The sequence below is a fragment of the Marmota flaviventris genome, chromosome 3 (assembly GCF_047511675.1).
Source record: "Marmota flaviventris isolate mMarFla1 chromosome 3, mMarFla1.hap1, whole genome shotgun sequence".
Taxonomy (NCBI): Eukaryota; Metazoa; Chordata; class Mammalia; order Rodentia; family Sciuridae; genus Marmota; species Marmota flaviventris.
The window spans coordinates 127,443,765-127,457,980 of NC_092500.1; the positions used below are offsets into that span (position 1 = coordinate 127,443,765).

Below are 14,216 nucleotides of genomic sequence, written 5' to 3' on the forward strand. Positions count from 1 at the left end.
ATTAATATGTTCATATAGTATGCATATGTCTATATTTCATATAGCACATAGCTAGCTTATACAGTATACATATTTAACCTTTCATTTGTAGAATATATAGTTATATATTATGTAAACATATGGAAATATATAAAAGAAACCGATAATCATATTTCCTCTTGAGGGGCATTGGGGGACTGAAGATTTATTTCATACTTTTATTTATGTGTTTCTTGTTTTTCCTCTTTAATACACATGTATATTTAAAAAAATAAAAATAAAAACACTGCTTAAAATCTTTTGAGTGTTTCAAGCTTCTAGAATATTATAAAGTACTAAAATTTAGAGTTTATTTTTATTAAATTACTGTCAGTTATGTTTTAAAAAATTGTGAATAGGAGATGTGCTATGAGAATTGAAAATAGACCGAAAATGACTAAGATTGGAAACAGAGAGATAGATCCAAAGGCCATGAGGCTTAGGGTGTAGTGATGGCATTGGAGGTGATGAAAGATGATTGGCATTTGGAGAAACACATTATACAGAGATAGACATAACTGAATAAATTATCACATTTTATTGACAACTGAATCTCTACCTATATACAGGTTTATATGAATTAATAATTGAAGAATTAACTGTACAAAGCCTAGTAGCATCTACATAAAATTATTATAACAGGCTTTGTGCTATGTAATTTAGTGTATATGGTAGACAGGATTAAAACTACTTAGTATCACTCCAATTAAAAGCATCAGTTTGAGATGTAGACACATAACACACACACACACCACACACACACACACACACACACACAATGCACCCAATCCCCACATATAATCATACACCAACACTCCAAAATCAGAAAAATCAATAACAGTTTACAAAATAAATACTGTTTTTAAAAGAGTGGCATAGAAAATCTTTTAAAAAGTTATTACTTAAAATCTTTCAGTTGAGAGCCAGGAAACATTAGCTGATTAAAATTTTTAAGAAAGCACTGTATCTTATTAAAGTTGAATGGGACTGCCTCATAAGTGGTACTACATACATAACAATTTTAAGAGGTTAAAACAATGACTTCCTTTCTAGTTTGAACTGTAGCTTTATAGCTTAAAAATATTTTAACAATATAAATGAATGGGTTAAAATGTGACTCTTTCCTTCATGTGAAAATGAAGTTACCAATATAGTGGAACTCCAAATAATTAATAAATTTTAACTGTTAGCTAAGAGCCAAATTATCCCCAGTAACTTTCCTATAATTCCACAGGGAATACATTTCATCTCTACTAAAGGATAGTAATGGTTATCATGAGCAAGCAATTCAAAGGTGAGCTTTATATCTTCCCAAGGATCTTTTTCCTTCAATCCTATAGAATTGAAGGTGTTTGGTTCAAGTGTCCAATAATGGGATTTTCCACTAAAAATGATATTAAGTCAGTTTGATACATTCTGCTTTCAAAATTATTTAGAGTGGAGTAAGGAGGTTATTCATTGTTTTTCTACCTGTGCAGTACCATAATTTAGAACTGTTTTATACTATGGTTCTGGAAAATTTTCACTCACAAATGTCAGTTTAATGACATTACTTCAAAGTCTGAAAATGAAACATCAAACAATAAAAATATCACATAAATACTTCAAAGTCTGTGATACTTGGGTAAAAAAAAAAAATGATTCACCACTACCAGTTAAGAATTCTAAGAGATAAGAATTAAAACAAGAGAAAAATGACAAAAAGATTGCATTATTCAAGTGATTCTGTTAGATATTTAATCAATGCATAACAAACAAAAAGTAATTACCTTGAGATAATATCAAGAAAGCACAGATAATGAAACTGGTTCTCATGGAATAGATGATTCTTTCCATGAAAACACCACACAAAATCACATTATCTTGTACACACACACACGCACACACACACAATCTTGCATGAGTTGAACAAAAATAAATAAGGGCATTCTGACTGAAAAATGCTCTATGACTCCACATTTTCTCTGTTTAAATGATGCTTTACATTCTTCCCTGCTTGATTTGGTTGTTCTTTTCCATCACAAGAATCACTTTGTAGGTTTCTAGTTGAATCCTGTTCCAGGTATCTTACAAATTCTACTTGTCTCAAAGTTACAAGGAAAATCATTCCAGGCCCATTTATCTTGGGCATTAACAATGACCACACAGTCTTCTTCCTGAAAGTTGTTAGGTTCATTCTCATGCCAGAATCTGAAAGAAGAAGAAACAGAGAGAGAGATAGATGATATGGATTACAGATATAGTTATCAGGGGACCATGTCAGAGAAAATGTCCCTATTGAACATTTCAGAGCTGCACTGTGCAATGCAAGAGTCGCTATTTGATGTGACTCTTGAACACCTATTGAGCACTTGAAATGTGATCTCTCCATATGAGATGTTTGTTATGTGCACACCTTACTTTGAAAACTTAGTACAAAAAGAAAGGGTTTAAACATCTTACTAATAGTTTTCTATTAATCACACATTGAAACAAGATTTGGATTATTGAGTTAAATATATTATTCATGATAATTAAAGCATTATTAAAATAAATTTTACTATTTCTTTTTACTTTATTCTTGTGATTGCTAAAACATTGTAATTGTACTTTGTGATTTTGTTTATATTAGACAATATTGGTTTCACAGAAGAAAAACAGGTTATAATTCTGAATAATAATTTTTATCAGCAGGACATAGTGGCACACATGTAATGCCAAAGACTCAAGAAGATCACAATTATTCAAGGTCAGCCTTGGAAACTTAATAATACCCTGTCTCAATATGAAAAAAAAAGGACTGGGAGTATATCTCAGTAGTATAATGTACTTGGATTCAATCCCCATACTGGAATTGAATCACGCACACACATACATATATATACAGTAGTATACTCTTAGCTGATAATGAAGACATATATATCACATTATGTTGTTTATACAAATGTCAAGTTTAAGGACTATTTTCTCAAATAACTGTTAAGCTACCCATTCTTCCATCAATATTGAATAAATAAAAATACCAAAAATTTTGCTAAAGTCAGGATTATTCTGCAACTGGGTGTGGCCTACAGAGGCTACTTGATCCACACTGCTCTATTCTGAGTAAATATTTTACATTGGTGTATTCCACTCTACAATTAATTCTTCTTGCTACATCTTCTCACATTTGCCTATAAATTCCCTTAGCCCCAACCAATATACTCACGCCATGTGTGGATTAAATGGTGTCTGGTCCACCCAGTGCCATTGACCTTCCATATCCTCATCTGTAAGTCCCAGGAAATATGAAAATCGTCTATCCAAAAATTTAGTCATAAAGTTCTGCACACAAAATATAGATTTTTATAGATATATTTGAACTTAAGCCATAGCTGTTTTGTTGAGAAAGAGAAGTCAAATAGATTACTGGTTTAGTACAAAGATTTGATATCAGGTCTGTTTTCAAATCCTGCTTCTAACGATTTTAGTAAATACTTTTGTCTTACTGAATCCCCAGTTTTCTTATCTCCAAAAAGAACAACTTACTACTTCATAGAATTACTGTGTAGATTAAATGAGCTCATACTTGAAGCCCTCTTAATACCTGCTTAATAGCATTTTATTTGTAGAGGCTTTTGTTTCTAAAATTGCCTTTTTTAATTGTTTCTTTAAATTGCATTTATTTGAACAGCAGCAAGCCTATAGATGGAAAAGGCTTAGAGATAGAATCCTCAAGGAAACTATTGATTAAGAAAAAAATAGAATCTGAGTCATAAATATATGAGGAAATAAGTTTCATCTTTGAAAAACTGAACTTACCCAAATATTTCTTTATTTGGAATTAGAACTATACATCTCAATTTTTTTGTCTGTACTTTATCTTGAGAAGCTATAATCAATCCTGATTAATCACTCGTTTACCCACATACTCACCAAACATTTAATGTCTTATCCAGTGTGCCTACCTGGCTCTGCACAGAACACTAGAGATGCAAAGATGAGTATAGTAAGGCTCCAGCCCTCTCCCAAGTGGGAGTCAATGGAAGAGATGGTGTAGCAAACAGACATTTTAGTACACTAGAGTAAATGCTACGACCTCACTTGCAAATGAGTTACAACTGTACCTACAACTTAGAATTGGGATGGTGGAGTAGGGAAGGTCATCAGGGTCATTTTCTAGAAGAGATAATGCTTGAATAAAACCCAGAAAGATGAGAAGTTGACAATATAAAGAAAAATCGCTAATTTTCTAACATGTAAAAAATGTTTCATAGATAGATGTATATGTTACTATATAATTCCACATGTATGTAACGTTTCTATTATCAGAGAAATGGTAAAGTATACTGTAACATATGGTGGGCTTTACTATTAAAACCACAGTTTACCTGGGTGTAGTGGCCCATGCCTATAATCACAGCGGCTCAGGAGACTGAGGCAGGAGGATCACGAATTCAAAGCCAGCCTTAACAAAAGCAAGATGCTAAGCAACTCAGTGAGACACCCGTCTCTAAATAAAATACAGAATAGGGCTGGAGATGTGGCTCAGTGGTTGAGTGCTCATGAGTTCAGTTCAATCCCCAGTACCCCCAAAGAAGAAGAAAGGAGAAGGAGAAGGAAGGAGGGAGGGAAGGAAAGAAGAAAAAAATAAGATAAGAAGAAAAGGCCTACCAAGCATATGGAATAGATGAAGAAAAGATCCAGAGGTCTAGAAGAGCAGAAAAATTTTTTCCCTGAAAAGAGATTCAAAGCAGTAGAGAAACTGTGGTAGAGTTCCTGACAAACCTGCTCAGCTTCTGTGCTGATTGTCGCCAGATGGGCCCCCATCTCTGAACAGTTCCTTTCACTCTCAGCCCACGTTTTGTTGTCATTAAAAGGAATATAGCAGTTGGACTGGAAGCCTTTCCAGCCAATAGGACAGCAATTCCAGGTATCTCCTCAGGTGAAAATTGAAATGGAAATTAAATAATTTTTTTTTCATCTGTGACAAATTGCATAACTATTCTATGACTTAATATCCATTTAACATTTGTGTAAGTAATACCAGGATTACCACAATCATTATCTCCCATTTCCCACCCCCCAGCAAAATTTCAAAAAAACTAAATTCTAAATATCTTCTAAATAATAGTACCTGAAACCACATAACGTCGATGAGAAAATTGCAGAGTATTCTCTTCAAAAACAATGTCCCTATATCCATCTATTTACTTTCAAATATAAAGTGTTTCCTTAAAGTCTTTTGCAAGACATCTTATCAGAAGGAGTCAAAAGAAAATCTGTTAAAACTCAAGCATTTCTCCATTCTCTTAAATGAGACTGCAAATAAAAGATAAAAATATATCTCAGCTGAGCTATATAGTCTAAGAAGAATCTGTCCATATAATAAATTGGAATTAAATTCATGTTATATATTGGATGTCAAAAATAGCCCATGAATGTGTTATTATATTTTTTCCAGTTATTCCACGGAGTGTAGTCATGAGAAATATTTTTCCCAGTTTACTTATATATTCACCTCTATGCTAGATTCTTCTTTATGTTATTTTACTCCTCCTTGGCTTACTGCTTATATTCTTTAAATCAAATTATGAATTTGAACAGAAATGAAAATAAGAAGACATTCGTTTATGCTCTCTGCTATCTATACCTTTTAGTCCTGATTCTTCTCTGATGCATGTTAGCTTCATATGATACTCTGGTAACTTGAACCTTTGCATTCCTCTCTTACGTAAAAAATTGTGATATGTCACTGTCAAGAAAGAAAAGTTTAGTTTCCTTTCTTTACATAACCAACTTTAATAGAAAAATTAAAGAAGTCTAAATTTTCTCTTACTCTAATAGTTAAAGCCAACACATTCTCTTTTTTTCCTATGCAGTTTCTTTGTGCCAGCAACAAGTGAATTGGTTGAAAGCAACTAGGAATGGAACCACCATTTGACCCAGCTGTTCCTTTCCTTGGTCTATACCCAAAGGACTTAAAAACAGCATACTATAGGGACACAGCCACATCAATGTTTATAGCAGCACAATTCACAATAGCTAAACTATGGAACAAACCTAGATGCCCCTCGGTAGATGAATGGATTAAAAAAATGTAGCATATATACACAATGGAATATTACTCAGCAACAAAAAATAATAAAATCATGGCATTTGCAGGTAAATGGATGGCATTGAAGAAAGCAATGCTAAGTGAAGTTAGCCAATCCCCCCCAAAAAAAAACCCAAATACCAAATATTTTCTCTGATATAAAATGTTTTCTCTTACCCATAATGGGGTAGGGAGGGGAGCATGGGAGGAACAGACAAACTCTAGATAGGGCAGAGGGGTGGGAGGAGAAGGGCGGGGGCGGGGGTTAGCAATGATGGTGGAATGTGATAGACATCATTATCCAAAGTACATGTATTAAGACATGAATTGGTGTGAACATACTTTATATACAGAGATATGAAAAATTGTGCTCTGTATATGTAATAAGAATTGCAATGCATTCCACTGTCATGTATTTAAAAAATAAAAATCAATTAAATATTTTTAAAAAGCAATTGTTGAAAATTGTATTTGATATTAATATTTATTAGTAATTTTTCTCTGAAATATGGCCAAATGCTTTAAAGAAAGTGGAAAACATAAATGTACAGTTTAGAAAACTATTGTAACATGTAATAATAATATGTTAAACTCCAGGTATTTTGTCCTACTCAAGAAATAGAATATTGCCAGTGGCCTTCAGAACCCAAATGCATTCCACTTATTCTGTAAGGTAACCATTTCCTGACTTTTAAAGTGCTTTGCTTCACAATTTTACCACTGTAATAATGTAATCCAAGACCATATGGAATCATGGAATGTATTCCTTTGGTTTTAATCTTCTGCTCAGTATTGTTTCTGGAATTTATCCATGCTAATGCATGTGCAATAACTCATCCATTTCTTTGCTATAGCAATGTATAAAACATATTTATCTATTCTACTTCTAGTAGACATTTGTATTATTTACAGTGTTTGGCTGTTGTGAATATGCTTCTCTGAGCAATATTCACCACCATTCTAAAGCACATAAGCATGCATTTCTGTAAGGTAAATCCCTGGAAGTGCAATTGATGATGATAGCATAAACATGTTATAAACTATAATCATGGTACACTTTTCCAAAGAGGTTGTCTGCTTCACACTCACACAAGCACCAAGTCTTTAGCAGTTTGGGTCCAATTTTCCATAGCATCAACAATATTGTGAAGTGCAGATTTTTTAATCACTACCATCCTGGAATGTTTGCATGGTATCTCATTGTGAGTTGCAGTTGTGTTTCTCCTGACTAATGAAGTTGACTTTCCTGTGTTTATTTGACTATCATTTTTCTTATAATGTACTATTTAAAATTTTGCTATTGTGTTGTAGATTTTTTTCTATTGAATTGAAAAGATTTTGTAGTATAGATATCACATATATTAGTTGTATAGACTACAAATGTTTTCTTTTAGGGTTTTCTGTTTCCACTTTGTTATCTTGTTATATGGTAACTCTTATTTCAATGTATTATAATTTGTCAAAGCTGTATTTATTTTATATGTGCATTTTGTGATTTAAGAAATCATTGCCCTATCAAGATCATAAAGATATTCTCCAGGTGGATTTGGGCAGAGAACGTGGATTTGGGCAGAGAACGTGGATTTCCCCAGAACGTGATTGTAGACGGCTGGTGTGAGTTCGGGAATAAAGAGTTGCTGTTTGAATCTAAAAAAAAAAAATAAAAATAAAAAAAAAAATAAAGATATTCTCCATTTATCTTTTTAAGATTTAATTAATTCACTCTTCACATTTTGGTCAATAATCCAATTTGGATGGATGTTTGTACTTAGTGTGATGCAGGAGCCTAGTTTCATTTATTAAATATAGATAAATTAATGGGTTTAAATATTAATTTAGCAAAATGATCCTCTTCTCATAACTATGCAATATTCCCTTCTATTTTTATATAAAAAGTTTATGTATGCAGGATATGTAATTAAGATCTCTATTAATTTCCTCTAGTCTGTTTGTTTTTGTACCTGTGTAATATTACTTTTATTTTAATAATTTTATTTTGGGTCTTGATATCATTAAAAACAAGTTTTCCTATGGTTGTGATGATACTTATGTTCCATAAATATATACTTATCCTCAAACTTCATATGTGTGTGTTAAGTATTTATAGCTTTTTATATGTCAACCATTTCTCAATAAAGTGTTGTGTTTTTTTTGAAAAAGGAAAGGAGAGAAGGAGGGAAGGAGGGAGGAAAAGAATTGGAGAGAGGGAGGGAGAGAGGGAGGGAGGAATAAAAGAAGGAAAGGGAGGGAGGGAGGGAAAGAAAGAAGGAGGAAGAGAAGGGAATGGAGGGGAACATCCAAACTTGCTCTCCCTTTCAAAGTCAATACATTAGAAAGTTGGTTTTTTTTCTGCTTACTCCCTACTCATAAGATGCAGCCCTTTGTGATCTGAATTCAAAACTTTACTGTTTTCACCAGTTTTTACAAGTACCTAAAATAGTCTTTCATTCTGTGGCACAAGATAGCACCATCAAACAATAAAAAGCAACTAGGTAAGTCTAAATTTTAAATCAAAGACACTGAATGTATTATACATTTATATGTTGGGGAAAATCAAGACAGTAAAAGGCTAGGATTAACCTTATGAAAGTTGTTTTCAAGAAATAATTCAATAAGAGTTCCACCTTAGCTAATAACTTACCAAAACAATTTGCAATAAAACAGGCACTGAGAAGAAAGATGCAAACAATTGCAAAGACCCAAGTGACCAGCTGGGAATGCCGGCCTCCTTGTCCTAAAAAACAAAACAAAAAGAAACTGGTTAGATAACTTGGCCAAAAAGTGTAAGAAAGGCAGTTCTACCAAGGAGCAAGCTAAATGTAAGAACATCCAAAACATTTTAGTATCTAGAGGACAGCTTAAATATTTCTTGTGAATATATTGATTTTAGAGCTTACTGGTAAATAAATAATTGTGAACATTTTTATAATTTTGGAATAGGAAACATTTTTATAAGCAAAACATAAAACCTGAAATCCAAAAAAAGTTGAGAATTTGAGTACATAAAAATTAAAACTTCTATGTAACAAAACAACCTAAAACAATAAGGAATACATGAAAGAAAAGTCTTGTCCCAATATTACAATCCATATTGTATAAAGAATTTCAAAGTCAATTAGAAAACTGAGCAAAGCTTTGAGCAGAAAATATGCCCAAATTATAATTTGCTGAAATTATAAATGGTTATCAAGATATGCTCAATCAGGAAACATGAACTATAATATTGTAGTGTGATTTTTCATATCGATTTGTAGAAGGAAAGTAAAAATTGCAGTGTTGGCAAGGATGTGAGGAAATAAGTACCCACAGTGAGGAAACAACTGCTGCTGAGACTGTAAATAAAAAAAAATCTTTCGGAAATATCAATTCAGTAGATTTTATCCATTTTTAAACTCATTAATTTTCTACAAATAAAAGAATGTGCATTGCAGTTTTTAATAGATGCTGTTTTACTTATGGAACACCATCAAATAGTTGTGAAAAAAAGGACCTAATACTTACATATGTGTTATCAATATCATATATTCTAAATTACAATCAGTGTATATAATGAAATTCTATGTAACAGCTAAATAATTATGCATATCTTTATGTATTAGCTTAAAAATTCCCAAGACATGTTGTTACATTAAAAGGCATTTTTCAGGACCACTATATAATGTGATCCCAATAAAGTTCACCTTGGTGGGTTGATGAGATTAAGCAAAACTTTAATTTTAAATTTAAATAATTTTTCATTAATTCTCCATATTTCTCAAAACTATTATTTAACATTCTTGCAACACAAATATTTTGGTGTCCTTTAAGTCAAGCAAAATCAGAGTCAGAACCTATGATATACCATGAGCCTGAGGCAGTGTATTTCTATACCCTCCTTCTCTCTCCCCCTTAAAAGAATCCATCCAAGCAGAATGAAGTTGTCCAAGTTATGCTACGTACAAATATGAATACATTACACTGAATTTCACCTTTATGTATGTCTATACAACACCAATTAAAAATAATAAATAAATAGAAGAATGACAAGTAAAATAGAGAAAGAGAAACAGAAGGAGAGAGGAGAGGAGGGAAAGAGGAAATACTGAGGACTAAAATGAAGCAAATGGTACTCCACACGTGTATGTTTGTGTCAAAATGAAACCCCATTTGTATATAACTACAATGCACTAATAAAAGCATTTTAAAAAGAATCTTCCCAAAATACTCTCTTTCTTTTCACCTTACTTCTCTTTTATACTTTTATTATTCCTCTCTTGCTACAACCTACATTTTGTAAAGAACTTTCTGCTACCCAACTCATCTGTCTCTTCACCAAGGTCATCCTCATTTCCTCCCACTGCTCCTTCTCATCACTATCTTTGATCTTTGCAATTATCATCAATTCACATTGTTAACTCTTAGTTATCATTTCCTCTGCCTCTTTAAAATTGAAAAAAAGTACTCACGTTTACTCTGAGTTTCTTCAAGCCTCATTGTGTGTTTACTCTATGTTGACCAGTGGTCAAGAGGACCAGGAACCTCGTCCTTTTTTTTTTTCAGGGTATATATTTCTGTGGATAGAGAAATATGTTCATAAATACTTGAGATTGAACACCAATCTTAGCTTCTGGTGAGGTCAGAAAGTTCCCAGTATAACCGTTAACTAAAAAGAAGCAGTCTTTTCAAAAACTGGGGTTTCCCTTGATTCACTCAGGCAGATGGGGCAAAGTGAAAAAGGAAATTGAGAAATTAATGCCCCAAAAGAGTTGGTAGACACTTCCATAAGTATATTGAGATCCTTGGTGTGTCATGTAAGATTTCACAATTTGTTTTTGTTCATCTAGACAAAACATTATTAATGCCCTAAAGGAAATAACCATTATGCCGGATAAAAACGAAATACTCATCCCCTCATCTTTTTCTTTTCCTGGATATTGTCTTTTCAAAGGCAGTTATATAAATGGGGTAAATTTTGCCCTATAAATTTCCTTGAACCAAGTGAGACATTTTCTTCTAGATTGCAAAGACAAGTGAGCAATGAACAAAAGCTTTTAATGTACATTTTATATGTCTGTTGATGTGAAGACACAGAATTCTTTGTTTTGGAATTGAGGGAAAGGTGCTAAAAACTGTTCATTGAATTCCAGGATCTTCTTAAGTGAGAAAAAAATAGGATTTCTAAGGCAAAGAAAAAGAAAATGGAAGATTCTGTGATAGACACCAACAGAGCCCCTGACTTCACTTACAGTGGAGAGTGACTATTTTTTAGGTTAAAACCCTAACCCCCCATATGATATCTGGAGATAGGACATTTGGGCAACAATTAGGATTAGATAAAATCATGAGGATCATGTTTTGGGCAGCAGAGTGTGTGGTTTGGCTTCCACACTGATTCTGGAATCAGTGCCCTTTTAAAAAGTGCTCAGAGAGTTTGCACTTGATATATCTTGATATCTCTCTCTCTCTCTCTCTCTCTCTCTCTCTCTCTCTCTCTCTCTCTCTCTCCCCCCCTACCCACAGCTTCATTCTCTCCATGTGATGTTACAGAAAGAAACAACCATCTGCAAACCTGAAGAGGCCCCTCACCAGAACCTGCCTACATTGGCACCCTGATCTCATACTTCCACCTTCATAACTGTGAGGTTGAGTGTTTGCTCCGCATCCAATCTCTGATACTTTATTTTAGTAGCTCATGGTGACTAATGCAAGTGCCTAGCACTTTAGAGAGCTTTCTTAAAGTCCAGTTTCCAGAATATAGCCCTGTTTTAGTAAGTTCTTGCTTCACTATGACTAAAAGACCTGATAAGGGAAACATAGAGGAGAAAAAGTTTGTTTTAGCTCACGGTTTCCGAGGTTTCAGTCTATAGATGAATATAGTCACCATAGTCTAGACCCAAGGTGAGGCCAAACATCAGGAATAATAATATGACTAAAATATAGTAAGATATGAAAATATGCATTATAGCTTCCACTATGAATGCACTGAAAAGTTCAGCTTCTATTTAGGAATGTTTTTAATATCTGCTGTTTTACTCCAGTTTATGGAACACCATCAAATAGTTGAATGTTGACTTGAACTTCTTTCTAATAACCCTGAATTTGTATGATCAATGATCATATGATCACATAGGAAAAACAATGTTAGTACTATAAGAACAACTTTTCATTCAAATTTATTATTAACACATTAATATTTCATTTAAGCTATTCTTAGTTATTCTAAATGTAATTTTAATGAAGATCCTATTGTATGTTTATATGTTGAATTCTGTGAGTCTAGTAAAATGTACATTGATTTTGACCAGAATAAATGGCTCCTAGAAATAATGATTGTGATAATTGTTGACTTCATAGTAAATTTTTACTTTCAATATTTAAATAAGGAAATAAAATACTAGTATACATAAATATTAAGACAGTGTGGTATTTAAGAACAGTATGACCTTCTTTTGCAAAAGGTTTTAAATATTAAAAGTAGACCAGCATGACCTCCTTTTGCAAAAGAATTTAAATAGCAAAGGTAGAAAGACAGAAATTAAACTATATCATAATTTTATTGGTTGTGGAATTCCTTGGTAAACTAGAATTTATAATAATAGTCATAAATTTCATTTAGGTAAGCATATTTCACTCCAGAAAATTCCTACTTTGTAAGTTCTTCACAGATTTTAAGAATACAGCACAACAAGTCAAAAACGAAGAAAAAGAAGGAGGAGGAAGAGGAGGAGGAGGAGGAGGAGGAGGAGGAGGAGGAGGAGACAGCACACCATCACATTTCAAGAGGGAAAAAATGCACAAGGCTTATAATAAATTGTCCATTCTAAACATAATCAAAGATAAATTGTATTGATAAAAGAAGACAGTATTAGAGGAAACTGCAGTACCCCAAAGATACATTGGTTCTTCAGAAATCTCTTTGAAAATAAGTGGTTTATTGCAATTCAGAAATTGAGTCTTATGAAATTATTGATATACTATGTGATCAAGCTCTTGTGACTTAATGATTAAAAATTTAGCTGAAATAATTTTGATAAACTTACATTTATTATGATATACCAAATATCCATTCTGTGAGGTAATATTTTATTTTACCTCAGTTTTCTTCAAATGTTTGTTTTAACACTTAGCCATTTCACATTTATTTATTCAAACAGTAGATCAATTTTTAAAAAAAGTAGATCACGTAATACCTCAAGGAGATGCAAGATGATACATCAGAGGAAGGCTGCATTCCTAATTGCTCTGTGGATTGGGATTCAAGCAGAGGTAGTACTGTTTCTCAGCAAGCTGGGTAAAAGAGGGACTTCACTAAAATTCAATATGGATCAGTCAGAGCATCTGAGATTCAGAAATTTGGGTATACTAAACAAAGAAGAAAGAGTACATTGGAACCAAGATAGATGTGGTGGCAGACACAGAAACAGTGCTGGTTCACCAAAGAGGTCATGAGAACATAGAGAGAAATACAGATTTGAAAACAGAAAAACCAGAAAAGCAGCCTGAACTTGACTGATGCAGAGGCTGCCCTGTGCCATTGGTGCTGGCTACAGACAGCTGAGGCAGAAATCACCTTGAGGCAGCCATGCTACAACTACTGCTGTGGGAGCTGGGAAATCATAGCAAACATTGCCATACTATTTCAGCAAGCACCTACCTTGTGGTCTAGTAGAATATGAGTGAAACAGGCACAGAGAAGATTCTATCCAGGGGGATCAGAAACACAAAGGGGAGTCCAATTCTTTACTCCTCTGAGTCTGGCAGCTTATGGGCTGACTGAAGCAAGTTGAGAATCTGAACAGATAGGTGTGACTACACTCAGGAGTAACCCTGGGAAGATTGTGTTTACGGGCAGTAGAATGTGTGGTTTGGCTTCCATGTCCCCACAAGAATAATTCTTGGGATACTCCTGAGATCCAGACTTCCCAATGAAATTAGCAACTGCCAGGCCAGAACAGACACCACTCAACAAAGCCCCTGAGGCAAAATTAGACCTAGAAGAGAATTAGTTGTACAAGAGAGCAGAACTTTCTTCATAGAACTCTGCATCAGCCCCACCCTGGAAGTGAATCAATATGGTCTGTGCAGACAAAACTCCAACTGACAGTACTTCCCATTCCATCCTACCTCATACTGGTGAAAGGGGAAGTTGAGATTTATTTCAACC

At 33.5% G+C, this 14,216-nt stretch overlaps 1 protein-coding gene across 3 annotated transcripts; it reads right to left on the reverse strand.

Moving 5' to 3' along the window:
• Positions 1–537: 537 nt before the first annotated feature.
• Clec4d (C-type lectin domain family 4 member D) lies at positions 538–14,013 on the reverse strand. Of its 3 annotated transcripts, XM_027922328.3 has the most exons (7): positions 13,707–14,013; positions 10,519–10,623; positions 8,715–8,807; positions 5,630–5,731; positions 4,765–4,916; positions 3,206–3,266; positions 538–2,208 (listed from the first exon to the last, which is right to left on the reverse strand). In XM_027922328.3, the coding sequence occupies exons 2-7, from the start codon at positions 10,544–10,546 to the stop codon at positions 1,964–1,966; spliced, it is 681 nt and encodes a 226-aa protein (XP_027778129.3). In that variant the 5' UTR covers positions 10,547–10,623; positions 13,707–14,013; the 3' UTR covers positions 538–1,963. The 3 variants fall into 3 exon arrangements, with proteins under 3 accessions (XP_027778129.3, XP_027778130.3, XP_027778131.3); XM_027922329.3 differs by lacking the exon at positions 13,707–14,013 and having other exon boundaries at positions 4,765–4,913; positions 10,519–10,786; XM_027922330.3 differs by lacking the exon at positions 13,707–14,013 and having other exon boundaries at positions 1,977–2,208; positions 3,206–3,321; positions 10,519–10,785.
• Between the last annotated feature and the right edge of the window lie 203 nt (positions 14,014–14,216).

Coding starts and splice junctions, on each gene's coding strand:
- Clec4d (XM_027922328.3), bottom strand. CDS start 10,546: ATGAGGCTTGAAGAAACTCAGAGTAAAC. Junction 8,808..10,518: donor TGAAGAAACTCAGAGTAAAC/GTGAGTACTTTT, acceptor TTTGTTTTTTAG/GACAAGGAGGCCGGCATTCC. Junction 5,732..8,714: donor TTTTATTGCAAATTGTTTTG/GTAAGTTATTAG, acceptor CTTTCTTGACAG/TGACATATCACAATTTTTTA.